This window comes from Colius striatus, chromosome 18 (genome assembly GCF_028858725.1).
Source record: "Colius striatus isolate bColStr4 chromosome 18, bColStr4.1.hap1, whole genome shotgun sequence".
NCBI lineage: Eukaryota > Metazoa > Chordata > Aves > Coliiformes > Coliidae > Colius > Colius striatus.
In genome coordinates this window covers 9761330-9781573 of record NC_084776.1, presented here as the reverse complement: position 1 = coordinate 9781573, position 20244 = coordinate 9761330, and the positions used below count along the sequence as shown (strand labels likewise).

The window sequence follows — 20244 nt, the reverse complement described above, 5'->3', positions numbered from 1 at the left end:
GCACATGCCTCGTGCTCCTTCAGCAAAGCCCTGCCATAGTCCATACAGCTGCAGGACCTTCTGCCACCAGAGGCTGAATCTCTGGCTCCAGCATTGCTTGGAGCAAAACCTTTCTCCAAGTAAACTAAAGGTGTTTCAGTGACATTTTTATGACATCCTCACCATAGGAGTGTGCAGCTTGACTATGCAGCCTCAGAGGAATGATAGAATCATAGAATTACCAGCTTTTTATCTTTTTCTTTTGTTCTTTTTTGGTGAATTTGAATACTTCTAGCAGGAAGGTTTTGTGAAGAAAACAAGCTTTCCTGGCTTGTTTCAACTTCAGGTAATGGAGAAGAATTCCCAGCTGTAGGGTACAAAAGGGAGAAGTACAGCAGGTACACTTGAAAAATAATATGGGTTGGGAAAAGATGTAGAAGGCTATTGAGAGGAAGCTTTCACACCCCTGGACTTCAAGGTGAGTTAGGAGTAGCAATTTAAAATGAGCCTTTAACTTCTTAAACATAAAGCCCTGTGCAAGATCTCAAACTGTGAGCACAGGATGGGGTGCTCATTTGCCAAACACAAGACTGATAGAGGGTTTTCTCTTATAACTAGGAAACAGTCAATTAAACGTTCCTTAGATCCTGTTGTTACTAACCTGCTGTCTACTGGGTTATCAGACATGAGTTATGAGGTACACCTCATGAAGGAGTGGAGGGCATTTCCTTCAAAGGAGGAAATAATTACTGGGCACTGCAAGGAAAGACACTGCAGACCCCAGACCTATATCAGCGTCATAGGGTGATGCTTTCTGTTTGGTAGGGCTATTGTTGACTAACTGCTTTTATCACAGCAGGAGCAGTGTTGAAGCCACAGACAGCCCCAAGGCTTTCTTGTTTGGGAACTGTGGTGCAATATGAAAGAGTATATAAGAAAAACTTACAGAAATGCCATTTTGTAAGGTAGAGCCACACTAACATTTAATTTGCATCAAAATGGTTAGTTCTAAATGGTTCTAACAGGTTGCAAGGCTTTGCAGGGTTATATTAAACATGCACCTACAGTACATGCTGGGTGCAAGAAGCCCCTGTCTCCAAGCTGCTCTGTATCACACACCAACGGCTGAAACAGCATTTTGACATTTTTAAACAGATTTAGGCTACTTTGGGCAAGGTGCAAACACTCTGCTGTGGAAACCAAACTGCTACTTGGAAATTTTCAGTGTCTTATCTTTCTTCTCTTCTGAGAGGCAGACAAATTCTTAGAAGAAAACTCCAGTGTGATGTGTGGCTGTTACCTCCAAGGTCCCCAGGGCACACACTGCTGGGAAAGGGTGCTTGAGTCCTGCAGAACTGAGCTCTGTTTCTACAGCAGTAACCTGTGCTGGTCACTTCTGAAGACAGCTGTTAGCTTAGACAGGATTTTGGCAAGGCTGATTGTGACTTCTGTGCTGTCAGAAGACCTGCCAGCACCCAAGTCAACTCAGATACTCAAAGTAGAACAATTTATTAGCAACAATATTTTACAACATTGTCTTCTCATAAACTGAGATGGGTGCAGAACTTGCAGGTAAAGGACTGACTGGCTGGAGAAGACTTACAGATCACTTAAAGCATGCCCACTTCAGACTGCATTCAGACTGGTAAGCAGGCAAGGTGATGGTTAAGTAAGAAAACCACTTAACTACAGGTGTTTCTTGATGGCCTCAAAACAAGAAGACATTTTAGAGGCTTTACTTGTCTAAGTATCACAGGAAGATCTGAAAAGGATAAGCAGAAGTAGATTACACCTGAGTGATGTGATTGTAAATGCAAGCTGCATTAAGTTGGTATGTACACATGCCACCCTCAATGTCCTTTGATGATGCTACATTCAAAAGGTGTGTGGCTTTGGCAGAAGAAAAAACAACCAGGTGAAGACAATTCCATGCTCGATGTGTCTCTGTACAGTTTATTTTACAGGAGATGAGATGAGCACTGTGGTGCATACAAACTTGCAGAACAATATAGGAAAATACAGTTTAACCATATGAAATTGTTTTACAGTAAGACAGAAAAATTATGTATAGGAAATGCCTTCAACACTGAAGGACAAGATCCACAGCTGACATCAAGTAGCTTCCAACGAACTCTGCCAGCTTACCCAAGCTGAAGATCTGCCCCTTAAATCTTCTCTGCATTCACTTTAAGTTCAGTGATTCCTTCGTGTGTCCTTATGGAACAAAAGCCATCTGTGAATTTGCACAATGATCCAAGACTCACTCGTTACCCAGACAGAGGCAGCATGATACATAAACTATTTAAGGGGTCTATTCAGCCAAAATTCATGGAAAGTTACAAAATTTTGGTTAAACACCTTTAAAAATAAGTCATTAGTACTGGCAAAAGACAACTTTCCTAGAAATTTAGAAGTATTTAGCAAAAGTTACACAAAAAGGACCAAATAAGCAACTTTATTTTAGTAGAAAACTGTTTTAGTGTATGACTGGTGACCTGGCCCAACTCTGAATCCCTGCTGGTAGAATGTCTGCACAACTGCTGGGTGGAATTTTCACATTGTGTTGGGCTGCTGAAAGCAAGCAAACCATCTAAGGAGGAGAAAAGATTTATTCAATACTAGTACCTGCTTTTTTCATGATGGACAGAGGCTGCTATCCCTAAAGAGTGTTTTTGACATGCTGGAGTAAAAGAGTGGTTACGTGGACATCTGAACTCCTTAGGCTGTGCTGAAAATCTCAGCCATCACATCAAAAGACTCCAAAGGAACGAGGGATTTCAGGTCAAGCATTTCCAAATTCAAACAACTAAGATTGTCATGTCATGCAGATGTGAAATCCCCCCAAAAATTCACTATTCAGCTTTAGCTTTCCAGTACCAGAAAATGTCTTCTCAGCAACTGCTTTTAAAACAGAAGAGGGTTTAAAAACTTTCATTTTCCACAATAAAGGCTTACACAGCTCCCAAATGCCACTTACTCAATTATTTTTATGCAGATATTCCTGCTTATTCTACTGAGACCCCCATACTGAAAGGTGTTTCAGAAGATTAGGTTCACAACACTCCTTCAATGCAGTTGCTTTGAAGCCTAACATTTCCTACTCCATTTTCAGCATCAAGAATTTAGGATGACTGTGCTGGACAGTAAATGATCAGTGAGAAAAGGGCAGGTTTCCTGGTTATGTGGATGTCCTAAATGAATGCACAGTGCAGAGCAAGTAAAGAGGGCTGAGAATCCTGCACACATCTGTGCATTCTGGCTGCTCCTGAGTTTTGGAATTTGTAGGGTGAATCTGTATTTTATGTGCTTGTAGCAGATATAATTTAAAGAGGCACTTCAAGGGGAACTACTGGCAGAATTTTAGTAGGGTTGTGATACAAGCCATTTACTCGGTTGGTTGTTTACTAAAGTAGTCTTGAAAGACTTGATATATTCAAAATTATAGTCTTGTCCACCCACTGAACCTGAATTACAGCAGCTAAAAAGCTTTTCCTCTCAATATCCACTGAGTTCTTCTCTTAAGACACACCTGATATAGTTTAACTTAATGTAAGTTGAGGGAATTAAATTTGAATGTTTCTCTTTTTTTTCCTGTAATTATTATGCAGTTAACCTAAGACTTATTTTTTTATTGATCTACAGAGGACTTTATCCATGCACAATTCTTAGAATTAAATGCATTGTTAGGCACAAAAGGTTTCACCCTTGAGGAATGAATGGGATTAGAAACTGAAGTCAGATTGTGCTGTGTGTTGGTCCCTTCAGAAAAAAATGTCCAGGTAAAAAACAAACTGTGACTAGCACAAACAGGAGTCATTGCACTTCCAAACCCAGTGGCTGATAAGAACAATCCCAAACAGAAACCAAAAGAAGACCCTTCAACAAGCACGAACTTACCACCCTCAGAACATATCCCAAAGCATGGAGTTTGGTCAGCACATTAAAGCAATAGAGACATTCTATGAAAACTCAACATGAAAGATCCTGAGAGCTGGTGTATCTCAGTGATGGAGGGTTGATGGAGTAACAATGAAGAGGAAAGATGCACATTTACATGAATAAGATCTGCTCTAAGACAAAAGAATGAATATTACTTATACAGTAGTGCTTCTGAGGAAAAGACAAGGATTTACTGACAGGGAAGACTTCGTCATCATTATGCAACAGAAAGACTGTGCTCTGAGCTCCTGGAGGATACCTGCACGTGGGCTTGCCACATCTCTGCCTGACTTGGAGTCAGTTCAGTGCAAGGGCACAGGACATCACAGCGCTGCCAGACACCAAAAGCCATTCTGTAGTCATCAGGTGCTAGCTGGTGAGCCCTGTGTCAAGTAATAGATACGAGGGAACGTTTCATCACTGATTTTCATGTGCTAAGCAGAACTCGGAGAGTGATGAGCCTTACTGGACCTGCCAGGGTCTGAGGGAGATGAGTGCCTCCTGTTGAGAAGTTCAAAAGCCACTGGGGTAGATAAATGTTTTCCTGCCCTATGTGCCTGGTTTTAACTTGAATCCATCTGTGACTATTGCCCACCTGGCTAAGTTAAATGTGACCAGCAGGCTCCTCTGATAAAATGTCTGGCATCCCTGATACGCAAAGGATGCCCATCCACTGTATGGAGGAATGCCCTACAGCCAGACGCCTTCACAGCAACACTTTGGCAACTTCTGGGACCTCATTCTCCTACTTCAACACGTGCTGGGTAGAAAAAGCCTACAGACTTTCCAGAAAGGTCTGTGATCAGGAAAACTCATAATTTTGAGAGCTCCCCTTTTTGACATTGTGTTTTGAAGAAATGTCCCACCTCCAGGTCACCACCCTCTGACTGCCACCTCTGGGAACAGACCCAGCAGGTTGCACTACTGCCAAAGACCACACTAGCTACTACAAAACAGCAAATATGTTTTCAGTTCAGAAGGAAACAATAAACTGATCACACCAAGAAGTCACACCTACTCATTCCAGGGGGACCTTCAAGGTGCTGGTCTGGATTTCTTAAGGTGCTTGATAGTGAAGGACCCACCTGGGTAGGCAGTGCTCTATTTCTCCCTGTGTGTGACTGAAGAAATAGATGGGCAGAACTATTTTTTCCACTTTATTTTCCATTTGGCTTTTTGCAGCTGTATGAGAAGGTGAGCTGTACGACCATGTTCTGCAGCTGTGCTCCTACCACAACCTGATGCTGGGTCACTCGTGGAGCTGCTGGGAACTGCATGCAGAGCAGCTAGGTCTTATGCATTAAGTATGTGAGATTCTAATTCCTTAATGTTTACCTTATACATGTACCCAAGGAAGGAGAAAAGAGGATTGTGCATTTCTGTTAGTTAGCCTGATTTTCAAAGTCTCTCATTACCTAAATGCTTCCTGTTGTGTTCCAAGAACTGGAGTGCTGAGCACTTGCAAAGAGCAGATGAGGAGTACACATTTCCACACAGAGTCTAAATATTATTTATATTTAAACAATGACATTAAAAACAGGGACAAATTTATAGAGAGCTTCTGAGAAACTTTGGCTTCTGCTGGACATGTAGAAGTTTCTTGTGAATGTTTTACAGAAAATTTCTGTTAGAAGAAAAAAACCCAAACAACAAAACCTCCCGAAAAAAGATTCTCTGCGTGCAGCACACTGTCACAAGACAGCTACACACAGGGACATGACAGCATGGGGCTGCCAGTTAAACAAAAAGTAACTAATTCTGCCACATGAAACTGAGCAGATGCCCAAAGGATAAAGAGCACTAGTTTGCTTCTGCCTGCTGTGCAGGGAAGGAGGAATGATTTCAGTGTGTGCTGTAGCTGTGCAGTGTGAAGGGGAGCACAGCAACTCCCAGCAACTCAGGCAGGGCTACAGTGGGGCAAAAACATTTTAGAAACCTAGCAGAGATTTCCATGTGACTATCACTGCTGTTACAATATTTTAACATTTAACTACAATCATTAAAGCCATCTCCAAAGTCCCCAGTGTGAAATAATGAAGTAACAATCCTACAAGGGAGTAACTGAAGTCTTTCAGATGTTCAATCGTCTGAAGCTATAAGAATTCACAGAGCCCTTGAGCTCAGTGCCAAAATGCTCTGGCTAAAGCTGAGATCTCCAGGAAGACACAAGACAAGGACATGACCATATTGCTTCAATACAGAGGGAGCTTGGCAGGAGTAGCAGGACTCCTGCAACACAGGGAGCTTTAAAAAAAGACCTGGGCAAGCAGAGCTACCAGGTGAGAACACGAGTCAGATTTCAACTAGTTGTGCTTCTTTGGGTGAAGGCAAACAGTGCTAATTGGAATTTCACCTTCTGCTCCATGACCAGAGCCATATGAAGATGCAAGACACTCCTGTCACTCAACTGCAAAGGATCAATACCTCTAGTGACTAGAACAGTGAAAACTTGCATCAAGTTTGTGAACCCACCTGCTTGGACAAAACCCTTAAGCTCAGTACCTATGGTGGCAAGACACTTATTTTGCTATTCCTATTAATCAGTTATGTTGCAACACCATCATGCTTTTCACACGCTGTTGTAACATAACATGAAGCTTGATTTTGCTCTGGAGGAGTTGTTTAGGATGAGTTATCACACAAGGAAAGACCGGGTTCAACTGCACTTCTGTAACTCAATGGAAGAAGATCAGAGCAATGCTCAAACTCTCAGAGTTACCTTCTTAGGAACAGACATGAGGGCAGGTGTCCATGCTTCTCTTCAAACATGCCACTACCTTCTCTGAAGATGCTGCCCATTCAAAAGCACAAAGGCTCCAGCACTCCTTGGCTTGTAAAGCATCACACTGTCCAGGCTCCATCAGCCAGAGAAGTGAAGGAGCCAGGTAACACTGATCCCATGGTCTGCAGTGTCGTACCACAAGAGATTATCATGTTATGTAGGAAATAAACTGCAACAGTAAAGACCTCCCTAACACTTCCACCATGGACAGATGAAAGGCTTGCTCTGGAAGAAGCATCTCACCCACTCCAGAGCAATATTGTGCAACAGTTCACTGGGTCTGGTGAAGATTAACAGCCAGGTACAAGCTCTCTCCTCAGATTATTGAGATGAAAAAGAGATTCAGACTGCAGCCAAAGATTTGGCATTCTGTGCAGCTCACACATTCCTGCAATGCTTCAATGGACTAAAAACTACAAGTAGGAAAACTGATGAAATAGAACAGAAGGGGAAAGAAAAAAATGTACCCGAAAATACAACTGAAAGTTGAGAGCAGCTTAAATACACTTAATAGAGAAACCAAAATACATTTCAGTCCTCATAGAAGCCTGGGCAAATGGTCAGTGTCTCCAGTCTAAAACAGATAAAATAACAAACATCTTTAAAGAAAGAGGAAAAATAAAGTGTAACTGATAACAGATTTCTATTTCAGGTATTTATTAAGGAGAATTCTGTATAAAGTGCACAACTAGCTTGGTTTTGCAATCAAAACAATACAGCTTGGAATACAGGGGTTGACCTGAGATGCAGCTATTAAGTACTCCAGTTATTTTTGGTCATTGAAGTTTTGAAAGCTCACCCTGTACCTGTGGTTTAAATTAAAGAAGAAAAAGTGCCTGTCCTCCAAAGTGCATGGTAGAGATAGGAAAAGCATACATTGGTATGCCAAAAAATTAATAGGACAAGGAGTGAATCGATAGGAAGAAAAAGGAGAGGTCATCACAAAACTTCCCTGCTCAAGCAGCAGAAGTCTAGCAAAGCACATGTACTCCAACAGAGCTCATGGACTATGAGATGCTCAGGCAAACCACATTCTATCTCCATTGCAGTGGCCTTTGCAGGAACTTGTGAGAGTCTCACACAAGAGCATGCCAGGTGCTTCCAACACCAAAGAGAAAACAGGAGTCACAAATTCAGAAGCATGTAATGCAAGTGCAGCACAGGAGGTGTCACATCAGGAGCCTGGGCATGCAGTGGCCATGGCATTGTGCTTGCCAACGGGCAAAGGCTTATAAAGGTTCATGATGCAGAAAACACGTGGGTTGTGAATGCATTTGCAAGACAGGAACTAATCTAATACTGATAAAGAGATGGTTGAGAAACAGGAAACAACAGGAAAATGCAGCACAATTCTGTCTGAAATAACAAACCAGAAAAAATAACACTGCAGCAACATCAAAAATGTGTTTGAGGTTGAGACTTGTCTGTGTCTCAGTTTGTAAAGGGGAAGATTAATTCTTAATGATCTAATCACAGGAATTTGAGGCTGGGGAACCAAAACCTAGTGTAGTAGTAGTAGAACAAAAGGAGGATGCAATTTTGGCTGCAGGGGAAAAAAGAATGGGAACAATGAGATAAAGTGAAGCATAACTTGTGGATCGAATGAAGTAGCAACAGTTTGGGAAATTGTAGATAGAAGAGAGTAAACACTGAGTGAAGGCCACAGTGGTGAGAATCAAGGTTTCTGCTGGACCTAAAGCAAGAATCTTAAGAAACTTGTCATTGTATGAAATCAAGGAAAAGATATTAAATAGTGAATCAATCAGAAATAACAGCAGGAGAAGAAAATCAGAAATAACAGCAGGAGAAGAAAATCAATACCTTTTCCAAACCAGTCTCCAAACTACATAACACTACGTGCCAAGAGCAGTGTTGGGCAGGTAGTTTGTGGTAAGGACAACAAAGGAAAAACCTAAGGTTAAGAATCTGGTGGTGCAGAAGTGCCAGGCACCTACTCATACATTTAATGCCATCTACCATCACTGATTCGTGGTACCTTTGAAAATCAGGCTTTAAAAAGATAAACCCCATCATTTAGCTGGGCAAACTTGGTACTTAAAGACATCTGAAGGCTGTGATATTCACCTGAAGGAACCAACAAAGGGCAATTTAAACCTGGATCCCAAATGAAATGTCTTTAAAGAGATGCTGTGAGAAAACACTTTGCATAAGCAGGAAAGGTTTTGAACATCTCATTTATCCCTTGGTATATAACCTCTTTCTGTCATTGAGGGCACTCAGACAGCTAATGAGGTAGGTATAGCACAACCAAGTCTTTCCTGATAAATAACAGTGATGGTAACACCTTCAACCTTACCGATTGGCCTAGGACAGAGATCATGATGATAATGGGTTTATGTATCCCTGAGAGGGAGTATAAAACAGGAAGAACAGGAGTATTCTCCCCAGATTCTGGGACAAGGGCCATCACTTCACTGCCATGCTGGGAAACTGTTATATGAAATAAAGGTATTTGCACAACACTGCTGTGAGATATGCATGTTTTATAGATGGGGGGAGCCAGAACAGTTAATTGACTTGCCTATGACCATGAAAATAGTCAGTGACAGACCTGGGATTCATGATTAGGACTTCCTTGCCTCTTGCACCATGTTCAAATAGTTATCTACCTGCTGGCCAGAGGCTCACTGTATGGTTGTTCTAACATACTGTATAAAGATAGTCATGCAAGGGATGTAGCACAAAGTCACTGAAGAACAGAGCTCTCTCTGGACCAGAAAGCAAATTTCTTCTGGAAGCTGCGTGCAATTGGGAACCTCTGGTGGGGTAGGACACATCTGGTTTCTTCACCCTGGAATGTCTGGTGCTTAAGGCTTAGCACAATGAGGACCATTTTAATGACTAAATGTAACAGAGATACTCCGTACAGGCATAAATTACAAGGTGTCTGGTAGTGGAACAACCTTTTCCCTACGCTCTTCTGACCCCTCAAAACACAACATTAGCCTGGTTAATTCAGTGGACTCATCACATACAACTACAGATCAGTCTATATTTCCATGTCCACAGGTCGGATATCTCCAGTTTTGTGTTCTTTTACCCAAAGTTCCCTGTCTTTGGCAGGATCCACTTTCCGAAGCAACTGATCCACGAGCTCTACTGTCTAAAACAAACAAAACAAGAAGCAAAATGTCAGGGGTGCATTTCAGGCAGAGACAATCATTGCTCTGCAGTGTAGAGCAGCCATGGGCACACCTACATTGCATTTGCAGACCAGTGAGAACTGCACATACGTGAGACTCAGTGGACAACAGCCAGATCTGAATGTGAAGCTCCATAGCAGGAAGCAGAGGAGGCAGATTTTAACATCATGCAGAGACAGGCTTTGGCCAGTCAGTCTGGGACTCCTGCCCTGCAATCTGTACTGAGGTTAGCATACAACCCCTGCTTTAATATTTGAAAGCTATCCAATTTTTTAATAAGAAGAACATATCTACTCCTTCCCTCAACAGTGGAACTATTGACCACCTTCCTTGCACGAGCAGATGACCTCAAGGAGTAGTGCAGCACTTTGGGAGAGCTAATAATGACTCATGCTGGCCAACTGTGATTCAATTCATTGTGTCTCCCCCAGCAAAAAGCTGTGAGCCAGCAGTATGAAACATAAGCAGGACCACAGAGTCTTGGAGCAGCAGGACTGTGGTAGTACTGCACTGCTGCAAACTAACCAACTGACTGCATACACTTCCCACATCTCCTTTTGATCCAGGTCAGTCAGATCACGACAGGGACCATCCTGCTCAGCTGAAGAGCAGTAAAGACTACAGGGACTGAACAAAAAGCAGACTTACACTTTGGTTGAACATGTCTGTCTCGTGCCTCAGCTGTGTATACTGGCAAAGGTGCTGCCGAATCATCTCCACCCTTTCAACTTCTAGTCTCTCAAGCTCCTGGAGACAAAAGAAAATAAAGCCTTACCTTTCTTGGAAGATGAGCTTGAAGGCCCAAAGAAAGGATGACATACAAAAGGTTGCCAGTCATTGCAATATTACCCCAGTGACACACTTTGGAGCTGAACTCTGCAGTTGCACATTGCTCTGATTTGCAGAGACTCAGAGTCAGTAAGCAACAAGAGCATTGTGAGACACTGGCTGAGGCTGCCCAGGGAGGTGGGAGAGTCCTCAGCCCTGGGGCTATTGCAAAGCTGTGGAGCTGAGGACCATGGGTTAGTGATGGGCTTGGCAGGGTGAAGGGAGGGGGTGGACTCCATGAGCTTAAAAGTCTTTTCCAACCAAACCAACTCTATGATATAATTCACTTGGCCATATCTGGATGTTCAGTGTCATTTGCATCAGTGAGAAACCACCAGTGAAGGTGGGAGGAGAATCAGACTATGTATAGGAACAGATATTTTTCTCTCTCTTGTTCTGCTTTTGGGAAGATATTCACCTCCTGGTTTTCCACTCACCTATCTGCCTTTTTATTATTGCAGTTTAAATATTGCACTGACACACTTCCAAATGCTGGGCAATTTATTACCCTGCATCTTATTAGGAGGAGTTTACAGTTTTGTATTTGGCCAGTGAGAAAAATACATGCAAAAGACATTCTTACTTCCCAACTTTTGAAAGCAACTGGCTGCTGTTCAGAAGGGCTCTAAGGAATGATATAAGGGAAGAGCCCTAAAGCCAAAGTACAGGTATTTCAAGGAATGTAGCACATCAAAGCTGTATCTTGGTACCTTGGTGACTAACCCCAAAGGTATAGGTCCTTAAGGTGAATACCATGAGCTGTATTATCTTCAGAGAAACAGAACTGCAGCCCATTAAAGCACACCTCTCCTGAGCTGCCAATACTTGAGAAGAAACTTTAAAATCATGGAATACAAAAGTTCATTAATGTATAAATGGATTCCATGCCATCCTGGTGCACTACATCCTTCCTGGGCATCATTCCATTGTTCTGGCCCTTAAGCAGCCATGAACTGTTTTAATGCCTTCTTGTAAAGAAACAATTATTTCTTCCTTCCTCTAATAATGAGCTTTTCTTAGAACTGAGAATGGAGAATACAATGGGAGATTGATCATCCAGTTTTTCCAACTGTTTTGCACTGTAACTAGCCCTGAGTGATGAATGCTGTTCACTATCACAGTTCTGCAATGTTCTGTAAGTAAGATGCTACACAGTTACATACCAGAGTGGTGGTCACCATTTCCTCAAACCATTTAGACTGGGCTTGATTGTAAAGATCCACACAGCGCATCAGGTCGTCTCCTAAAAAGTTCAAGACAGCAACACATTGGTCTCTTCTAGCCAGTGTGATGGAGCTTAGTAGGAAATTACAGTTCAGATTTTGCAAACAGACCCAGAGAGTTTGAAGGTCAGTCCTGCTGGAGCTGAAGGCAGTTCTGCTACATGGCAGTTGTTATGTGCAGCAAAATTTCAACCAAATGCATTCACTTGATGTGTGGTAAAAGAGCAGGTGATGAGATGAGAAAGAATGAGGGGGAAAACCAAGATTTTTAAAAGGAAAAGATGAACATTAAGTAACAGTTTACAAAATGCCCAGAACTATGAAAGCAAGCTACTTCAGTTAAAAATGTGACAGAGAGGAAGTTCTACCTGAAATGAGAAACACTAATGATGAGTTACTGAGCTGCAGGGCAGCACTGGGTTTGTTTAAAAGGGAGTGAAGTGTCAGGCTTAGATTGTCTGAGATTGAGGGACATTTATGTGTAACCCCAACCCAGCTGCACATTCATGCATTCTCCAGCCCCAGAAGATGCACAGTTCCACTCTGGCTTCCTCCTGTATTCACAGCACTAAGACAATAAGCTGTGATTATTTCAATTTTTTCTTTGTTGCAGGACTCTGTTCTGACAGAGAGGGAAAGGTGGGTGGAAAATCTGGAAGGCATGTCTTGGAGATTATGGTTTTCCAAATAGTAAATTCTCTGTCTTCAAATAAGGCTCAGTTACACTCTCCCTAATGGTCTGATGTCTAGGCCCAGGGCTCAAATTCATCCTGTTGTTCTAGGTACAGAACAGGTCTTTATACAAATATAAACTGGGGATAACCCAGGCTTTAGACTCCACAGACTCAACAAGTGTTAAACAACTAAACACACCTGAAAGTCTCTCCTGGACTTAGAACTTGGGGTGGCAACCAAACTGTATGAAGAAGCCAGGACATGGGGCACGAAGCTGGGCAATAAGTTTATCCACTCAGACAGGGGATGCTCAGTCTGACAAGGCTGAACTAACGGCTCCCACGGTCCAGGACGCTCTGCAGGAGCTGACTTGGGGTTATCCTCCACCCACACCAGTGAATTTGAGCCACAGTACAGACATGAATACGAAAGCCATGAACAGGAGCAGAAAGTCAGGCCATTTTTCAGTAACCAGTGGGACTGCAGAAGTGCTCTGGTCCAAGGCTCTCTTGTCCCATCACCCACTTGCAGCAGGCCTCATTTCCAGGAGAGATCACTACACACTGCTGCTGTGTGCAGGCACCACAGCCAGGCTGCTGGGTAGCACTGACTGTGGGATGGGGCATTCCCTCTTGCTCCTGTCTTCTGTGCTTGCCTCCTGCTGCTGATGGACACAGGTACTCACCTGCTTGAGTGGACTTCCGTCTTGCCTTCTTAATTTCCTCTTCTGTCTTGTTGCTGAGCTTCACCTCTAACTGCTGTGTTTTCATTTCCAGATCCTTCTGTCTCTCTGACAGGGCTTTCCGGGCCTTGGAGTAATTAAAGAGGAGTCATATGTTTTAGAGGAAAAGAGCTGCCAGCTGACTTCATACAATCAGAATGGTAGGGTTGGAAAGGACCTTTAGAGATCATCTAGTCCAATCCCCCTGCAGAAGGAGGTTCACCTAGATCTCCTTCATACAAGTGTTTCACAGAAAACAGAAAGAAGTCAGGGACTGCATAAAACTGGGTCCTAATTGGGATTCAAGTTCTTACGATGTGTGGTTTTCTACACCAGAACTCGTCACCAACAAATCACTACAGCACCTGAACTCTGCTTAGTTCAGTACGTCGCAAGAGGGAGCTGCAGGAAAGCATTCTGGTGAGGAGCTGTGTGCTTCACCAGGTACACACTGCAGGCACAGCTCCTCTCTTTATTCTACTCCTCAACACTCTTTTTTTTCCCCCAGTACCTTTACTGAGCGCTGTGTTTCTTTGGCTGTGAAGAACGTGCTGTTTTGCAGAAAAATGCCTTCCCTACATACACAGAGTCTAATAACTTTGTGTGTCCTGAAACAAACCTGTCCCTGGGAGGAATTTCTCATGTGCACTCAGAGCTTTCTAATGAAAGCCCTAACAACCTTCTGGGTTGACTGAGCATGGTGTTTTCCTTCCCAGCTTACACCCACGTCCAAGCCGCGTGAGGATTCCATTTAGCCTGAGTGTCTTGGCAGCCAAGACACGGGTATGCTGCCTCCTGCCAACTGTTGGTAAGAGAGCACTTGTGGGTGTAACTCTCCCTAAATCACAACCTCAGCTACCTAGTGGATGTTCATATTAGAATAGCCCCTGACACTAGGGTGCTGCATCTACGTGGATTTTTCAGGTGAGGATGTCTACTGTGAGGCACAGAAAACAGGAATGAAGAGGGTCTGTGAGTTGCTGTGGCAGGTCTGAGCTGCCTTCCTTGGCCACCTGCTTTTGGCCACTGTATGAGAGGACATGGAGCCAGGTGAGCCTTGGCCCCGACCCTGCTGCTATTCCAAGGGAGGGGGGTTTTAAAACTTGGAGGGCAACAGATGTGACTTCCAGATGCACATGTGCAAGGAGTATTTTCATCATACATATTGCCCCAGACTGGGAAGGGGAGGATGAAACAAAAAGACAGTTCAGCAGCAACACACGAGCCCTGCCTGTAGGCCCCAGTTTCCCAAATCTCAGCTAAGCAGCCAATGTTTGGGGCCTGGCAAAGCACAACAAACAGCAAAAAGCACTCAAAAGAAACCTTTGTGGTTCTTTGTGACAGAACAGAAGCTTTTCACAGGGCAACTGCTTTTCTGCCCAAACCAGCAGTATGTCATAAAGTCTCCAGTTTGATGTCTGCTCCCACCTTTTCAACGGCTGCGTAGCGGCTGGCCAGATGCTTACGTAAGTCTGCAATGTGGTGGTCACACTTCTTCATGTCTTTCTTAAAGTTCTCTCTGAAGTTGAGCAGGGGTTTCTCTACCTCACTCTGAAGCTGGTTATGAAAACAAAAGAAGAAATGGCAATAATGAGAAGCTGGGCTGTAATTCCTCCCTGTTCTGCTGAGCAGAGCTCGGTACAAAGGGGAAACAATAGAGACACCACAGCCAAAGGCAATGTCATACAGCAACACTTCCCCAAGAGAGCCTCTGACTGAAGCCACTGCACAAGTCAGCTCTTCACAGGAAAGCTTTGTTAAGTGAATATTTACAGAAGGGACAAAAAGGACATAAATGTGGTCTTCCTATCTCTCCACTAAATCATATCTCTCATCTTATATGTAAGACCAAACTGCAGGCAATATCCAGAATACTACTTGAGGTGCTTTGATGTGGACCCAACTGACATAACCTGCTTAAAACACAGCAAAGTACACAAATGAAAGCTGAAAACCCTGACTGCAATAAGGTGAGTCCAAGGACTGTCCACACTGACACATCTGCAGTTGCTGTATAGTGGAAATAGATCCAGTAATGGCACATTTTATTTACTTCTGTCAGGTATAAGGGAGCCTAGAGAGAAACCTGAGTATTTACTTGAAAGTCCTTAAGGAGTGGCAAGAAACCACTGAAATGAACTCAGGAGAGATCCACTGAAACCACACAAACAGCACTTGACAGTTGGTAATACTGAACTCTGATAAGAGTTTGTATCATATTGATCTTTGGCTTTCTGATACACAGCTTTAGCATTCAGGAAATATGCTCTGAAAGGATACTGATATTTCACCTCCACAGAAGCAAAGTCTTGTTTTCTATTCTCTCTCTTGTAAGGATGCTGGACTCCATCAATGCAGGAGAGATGGGTCTATAATCCCCTAACACTGCCCACAGTGAAGCAGTATCAAATAGTCCTTGAAAGCAAGGCTTTTTGGCCTTTCTCCAGTGTTAACTTTAATGAAGGAGGAAACTTCATTGCAGCTCAATACAGCCTTTAATGGAGAGAGGCTACAAAGACAGTGGAGGCCCTTTAGCACACACCCTAGAGGTTAAACAAGCCTAAAGCAGAGCTTGATTAGGCAGATGAAGACTGGCACCACAGTCTACAGCTGGCCTACAGGTATTTGCAAGGTTAATAGAGCCAAATTCTCCTTTGTAAGGCCAGGCAATATCACAAGAGACAATTGGGCTTTGTGAGGTTCAGGTTGAATGTAATTAAAAAAAAACCAAAACAATCCACTATAATGGTAGCTGGACACTGGAACAAGTTGATCAGAGAGGTCATGAAATCTCTCTGCTTAGATATATTCAAGGCTCTGCTAGACAAAGATGCAGCTGACTTGATCCACTGTGGTTGACAGTCCACTGGTGGGGTTGGAGTAGAAACTTCTGGACAGTATTTTGATGAAGTCTCCGGATGGCCCCAAGCAAGCTAATAAACACCTGTTCACAACTCTGTGGTCCAGAATGCTTACACAAGCTGTTTAAAGAACAGGTATAAAATAATAAAACTGTGCCACAAGCATTGTCAATGCTCAACAAAACAAGAACTGGAACAGAGAGAGGCTGAGGATGGCTTCAGTGAACTCCAGAGGATATTACAGTCAGCAGAGATGTTTCTGTCCAGCTGACTCTGCACTAGCCACACTGCTATGTCTGCACTTCAGACTGCTCCATTAATAAATAGATTAACTTGGGCAAACAAGCCAACATGAGTCAATCATCCTCAATGGAAGAAGGGGCAACCTGACTCACTCATCATCAGTGAATGTTGCTGTGAAAATCCTTACAGAAATTCCCAGACCAATTCATTGAGAGTTCTACTTGCCTACCAGTAAAGACATTTGCTTATTTCTCTTGGTTTATAATGGGACGGGAAATTCTGAGATCCTCATAAAGATGGGAAATGCATCACCAGGAGGCTCAAAACACAAACTAGGCAACTGCTTTCTCCAGTTTTGTGTTTTGGGAATCAAGGAGACAGACTTCTCAGTGAAGGCAGTCAGCTTTCCTCTAGCATCGTTATCCTGCTTGAACTTCCATCTTGCAAGAGGTACAACGAGTTACCAAAATAGACTCACATGTGAATGCCCCAGGCTTTTAAACATTGCATTACACTTGGCCATATTTAGTCTTTTTTTCCTTTTCCCAGAAGAATTTGCTAAAAGACTTTCAAATGGATGCCACAGAGGAAAAAATCCATAAACTACTTTCTGAAGATTAAGATATTGAAAGCAGCAGCATATAGAGACAACTCTGACACTTCCACATCACTGAATGGGTGAGATGCAACAAAGAAGTTTTTTTGGCAAACTTCTTGAGATTTATCAGGTACAGAACAGAGACCCTGTATCTCTGGGCCAGTATGGTAGGGACTTAGGCAGAAAGACACAGAGTTAATCATAGTATTAGATGCTGGAGAAAACACACAGCTGAATTATCAGAAACCACACTTCAAAAATTCCTCCAATTTCACAAGTACTTGTTTGCTCCATCAGTAGCACTTCCAGAATGGCTGGAAACACACCTTCAACTAGTGTAACACATGTACAGTTTCTGTTCCAGCAGAACTCACCCCTCCTGGAGCAGAGTGAGGGATAATCAGATAGCTGGAGAAGAGGTTCAGCACCATGGTGGCCTTCTTGAAGGATTCCTCGTGTGCATGTATCTACAGCTGCCATGTCAGTCTGTACAGGCATTAGTAGTGTCATAACATTTTATGTTCCAAGTGCTGTGAGAGTGCTGTCACCTTCTCTGACCTGTTTGTGACCCCCAATGTAACACTGCCCTGAAGGACTGTCATGTTCAGTATCATCAAGGGTAGTGTTTATGTCTGGGTACTCCTGGTGAGCTCTGCACTGTACTGACTGCTTGTGCCAGCACTGATTGGTTTTGTTCAACTACTGACTACATATAATTATTCTAAGAATAACTTCTCTGAAAGTAATAGCAATAATCAATATGTTTAAAAACATTCTGTTAATAAAAGAAAGCTGGAACTAGAAACTCCCAAAGCAGGTGAGAGAACAGTGGAGAGAGTTCACAGGATGCTGTGAAGGATTCTGTGCAAGGTTTAAGGAAAAGTAAACTAAAGAAAGAGCCCCTATACATTGCCTGCCCACAGGCACACACCACTCCAGGGTGCATTTCTTCCTCCTGGAAAACAATATTGGAGAACAACAGGGAGCAAAAAGTATTTCACTAATTACAGCCCTGAAGTAGAAGTTTGAAGCAGAGCAGTGGGTTACCAAGGCAGCGCCTGGTTGCCTGAGTAACTTCTGCATAATCACTTACAAACAGTGCAGAGCTATAATTTTCCTCCAGAACATGGCTGTTGTACTGAGATATCTGCCACTGTACTGAACTTGATCACCCACAGAGGTTAACATAATGTAACAGGACACAAGAATATGTCACATGTGGTGGAAAAAAACTAGATAAATACCATAATTTATAGACAAAATCTCCTTGGGCATCACTTGAGAAAAGACACAAAAATAACATGAAGTAAGTTCTCAGGGCACTTTTCAGAAAGGATAATGATATGAAGAAGCCAGAGTCTTGGTTCTCTTGCTTCCAGATACAGGAGATTCTTGGTGAGAAGACAAATACCATTTTTGTATTTCTTCCTCTACAGAAGTAGTCTGTACAAGCTCTAGGTACATTTATTTGAACAGGCTGGAATTTAGAGCTTGAGGTGAACAACCTCTAGAATCAGTTTTCCTTCTTTTTCATGAAAAACTAAGGCTAGATGTATTTTGACTTACTCATCAGATAGCTCAAATAACCTATCATTTCAGCAGGGGGATGGACAGAATTTCAATCACTTTGTTCACTAGCTTATAAATTCTAAATCTGTACCACAGCCATGTGTGTTTTCCCCACTAACAAGCACTGGAGGGAAATCCACATCAATTACAGGGCAAAAATCTTTGCAAAAGGAGGGACTCTTTACCTTAGAAGAAAATTTGAGGTGAACCTCTGCTTCATCAGCTAGACTCTTCTTTAGCTGAGCCCAAGCCTCTCCTAGCGTGCTGGAAGAACACAGAGCAACAGTTATCAACGTCCTGCCTTCTGCACATCCTCCCAGTGCAACTTGTCAGATCATGTCAGACAGACAGGGTACAACATTCTGTACCATATCTTGCCCAGCAAAACCACAGGAAAGTGATAGCAGAAATCTGAGAAGCCAACTGATCCTCGTGACCATGGCAGATTTACATTGGCATTGTATGAAGCAGATCTCTGAAAACACTGTTCACCATGATCTCCAGATAGAGAGATGCCACAGTCTCCATAAGCCTGACACTGCAGTACTAAGCTACTTACCACAACAAAGATCTTTTCTAATTCTTAAAATAAATGTTCACCAACGCAGTTTTTCCATTGCCTCTTCTGCTCTACTTTTAGTGAACAGATTATTCTGCTCCTCCTAGGAGAAGCCTTTCAGTGTTTCCTTCAGTATACTCACCACCTTCTTCCTTATTGCCTAGATGACAGCAATTTAGCTGCACTCCTCTAGACCCTTGCCAGCAGCCTGGATTCCCCTTGAAGTGTCATAACCAAAGCTACACCACCTTCCAGCAGAGATCTTCCAGTTGCTAAACTGGTAACAGATCATTTTGTATCAGACATTCCTTCTTCTGCATCTCTCAGTATGAGTGCTTTTTTAGACAACAGCGTGAAGTTGTTGATGAATAAGCTTGTGATTCACTACAGCCAGATCCTTCTCCCACAAACTGTTATGTAACTGTATCTTTCACATCCTGTGAAAGTAAAAAACCTGCTACTTTGTCCTCATTGAAATGCATCGAATTTTTTTTTGCAGTTAATTTCTCTAGTGTAACAACATCATTCTTAATTGCAACCTTTTTTGTTGGAATTGTACATATCATTCCTCCCAACTTTGTCTCATCTCTGGCTGCACTATTTATTGTATCATAGACCATCAACAAAAGCATTGACAAAAATCTGGACTTGGGATGAACCTTGTGGGACCTCATTCCACAGCAACTTCTGCTCTTTATGTTTTGAAGGCAATGGGTATGACTTCTTGCACCTTAGGCTTTATTTAGGACATATTTCCCTTGACTGCCTAACAAGACTCTCCTGTTACAAAGCACTATGATAAATTAAGAGCTATGATGCTGACTTCCTCTATTGTTTCATCACCAGAGGAATTTAGGTTGGTTTGACGTTGGTTCTCTCATATGCATCCCCAGTACCTGCTCATCACCTCAGTTTTCCAATACGTGCTTCTAGTTTATTCTGCCACTTTGCAGAGGTTAAATAAAGCCGAGTGATCTGCAACTTCCCAGCTCCTTCTCTCTCTCCCCCTCCACCTTTTCAAAGATAGTTACATTTGCCTCTTCCTGATAGCCTGAAAAATTGACTGTCATCTGCAATTTCAAAACAACAATCTGTAACCTCTG

The 20244-nt window shown here is 42.7% G+C and overlaps 1 protein-coding gene across 5 annotated transcripts in view; it reads right to left on the bottom strand.

Moving 5' to 3' along the window:
* Window positions 1-1904: 1904 nt before the first annotated feature.
* The window catches only part of GAS7 (growth arrest specific 7), a 98193-nt gene continuing 79853 nt past the window's right edge, over window positions 1905-20244 (bottom strand). For 4 of the 5 annotated variants that reach the window (XM_062010494.1, XM_062010496.1, XM_062010495.1 and 1 more), the window contains 6 exons: window positions 18768-18846; window positions 14740-14868; window positions 13276-13399; window positions 11856-11935; window positions 10513-10611; window positions 1905-9824 (listed from right to left, as the gene is read on the bottom strand). In XM_062010494.1, the coding sequence (XP_061866478.1) occupies window positions 9711-9824; window positions 10513-10611; window positions 11856-11935; window positions 13276-13399; window positions 14740-14868; window positions 18768-18846 (625 nt within the window). In that variant the 3' untranslated portion in view covers window positions 1905-9710. The remainder of the gene's footprint in view (window positions 9825-10512; window positions 10612-11855; window positions 11936-13275; window positions 13400-14739; window positions 14869-18767; window positions 18847-20244) is intronic. The other variant, XM_062010497.1, reaches the window with a different exon arrangement.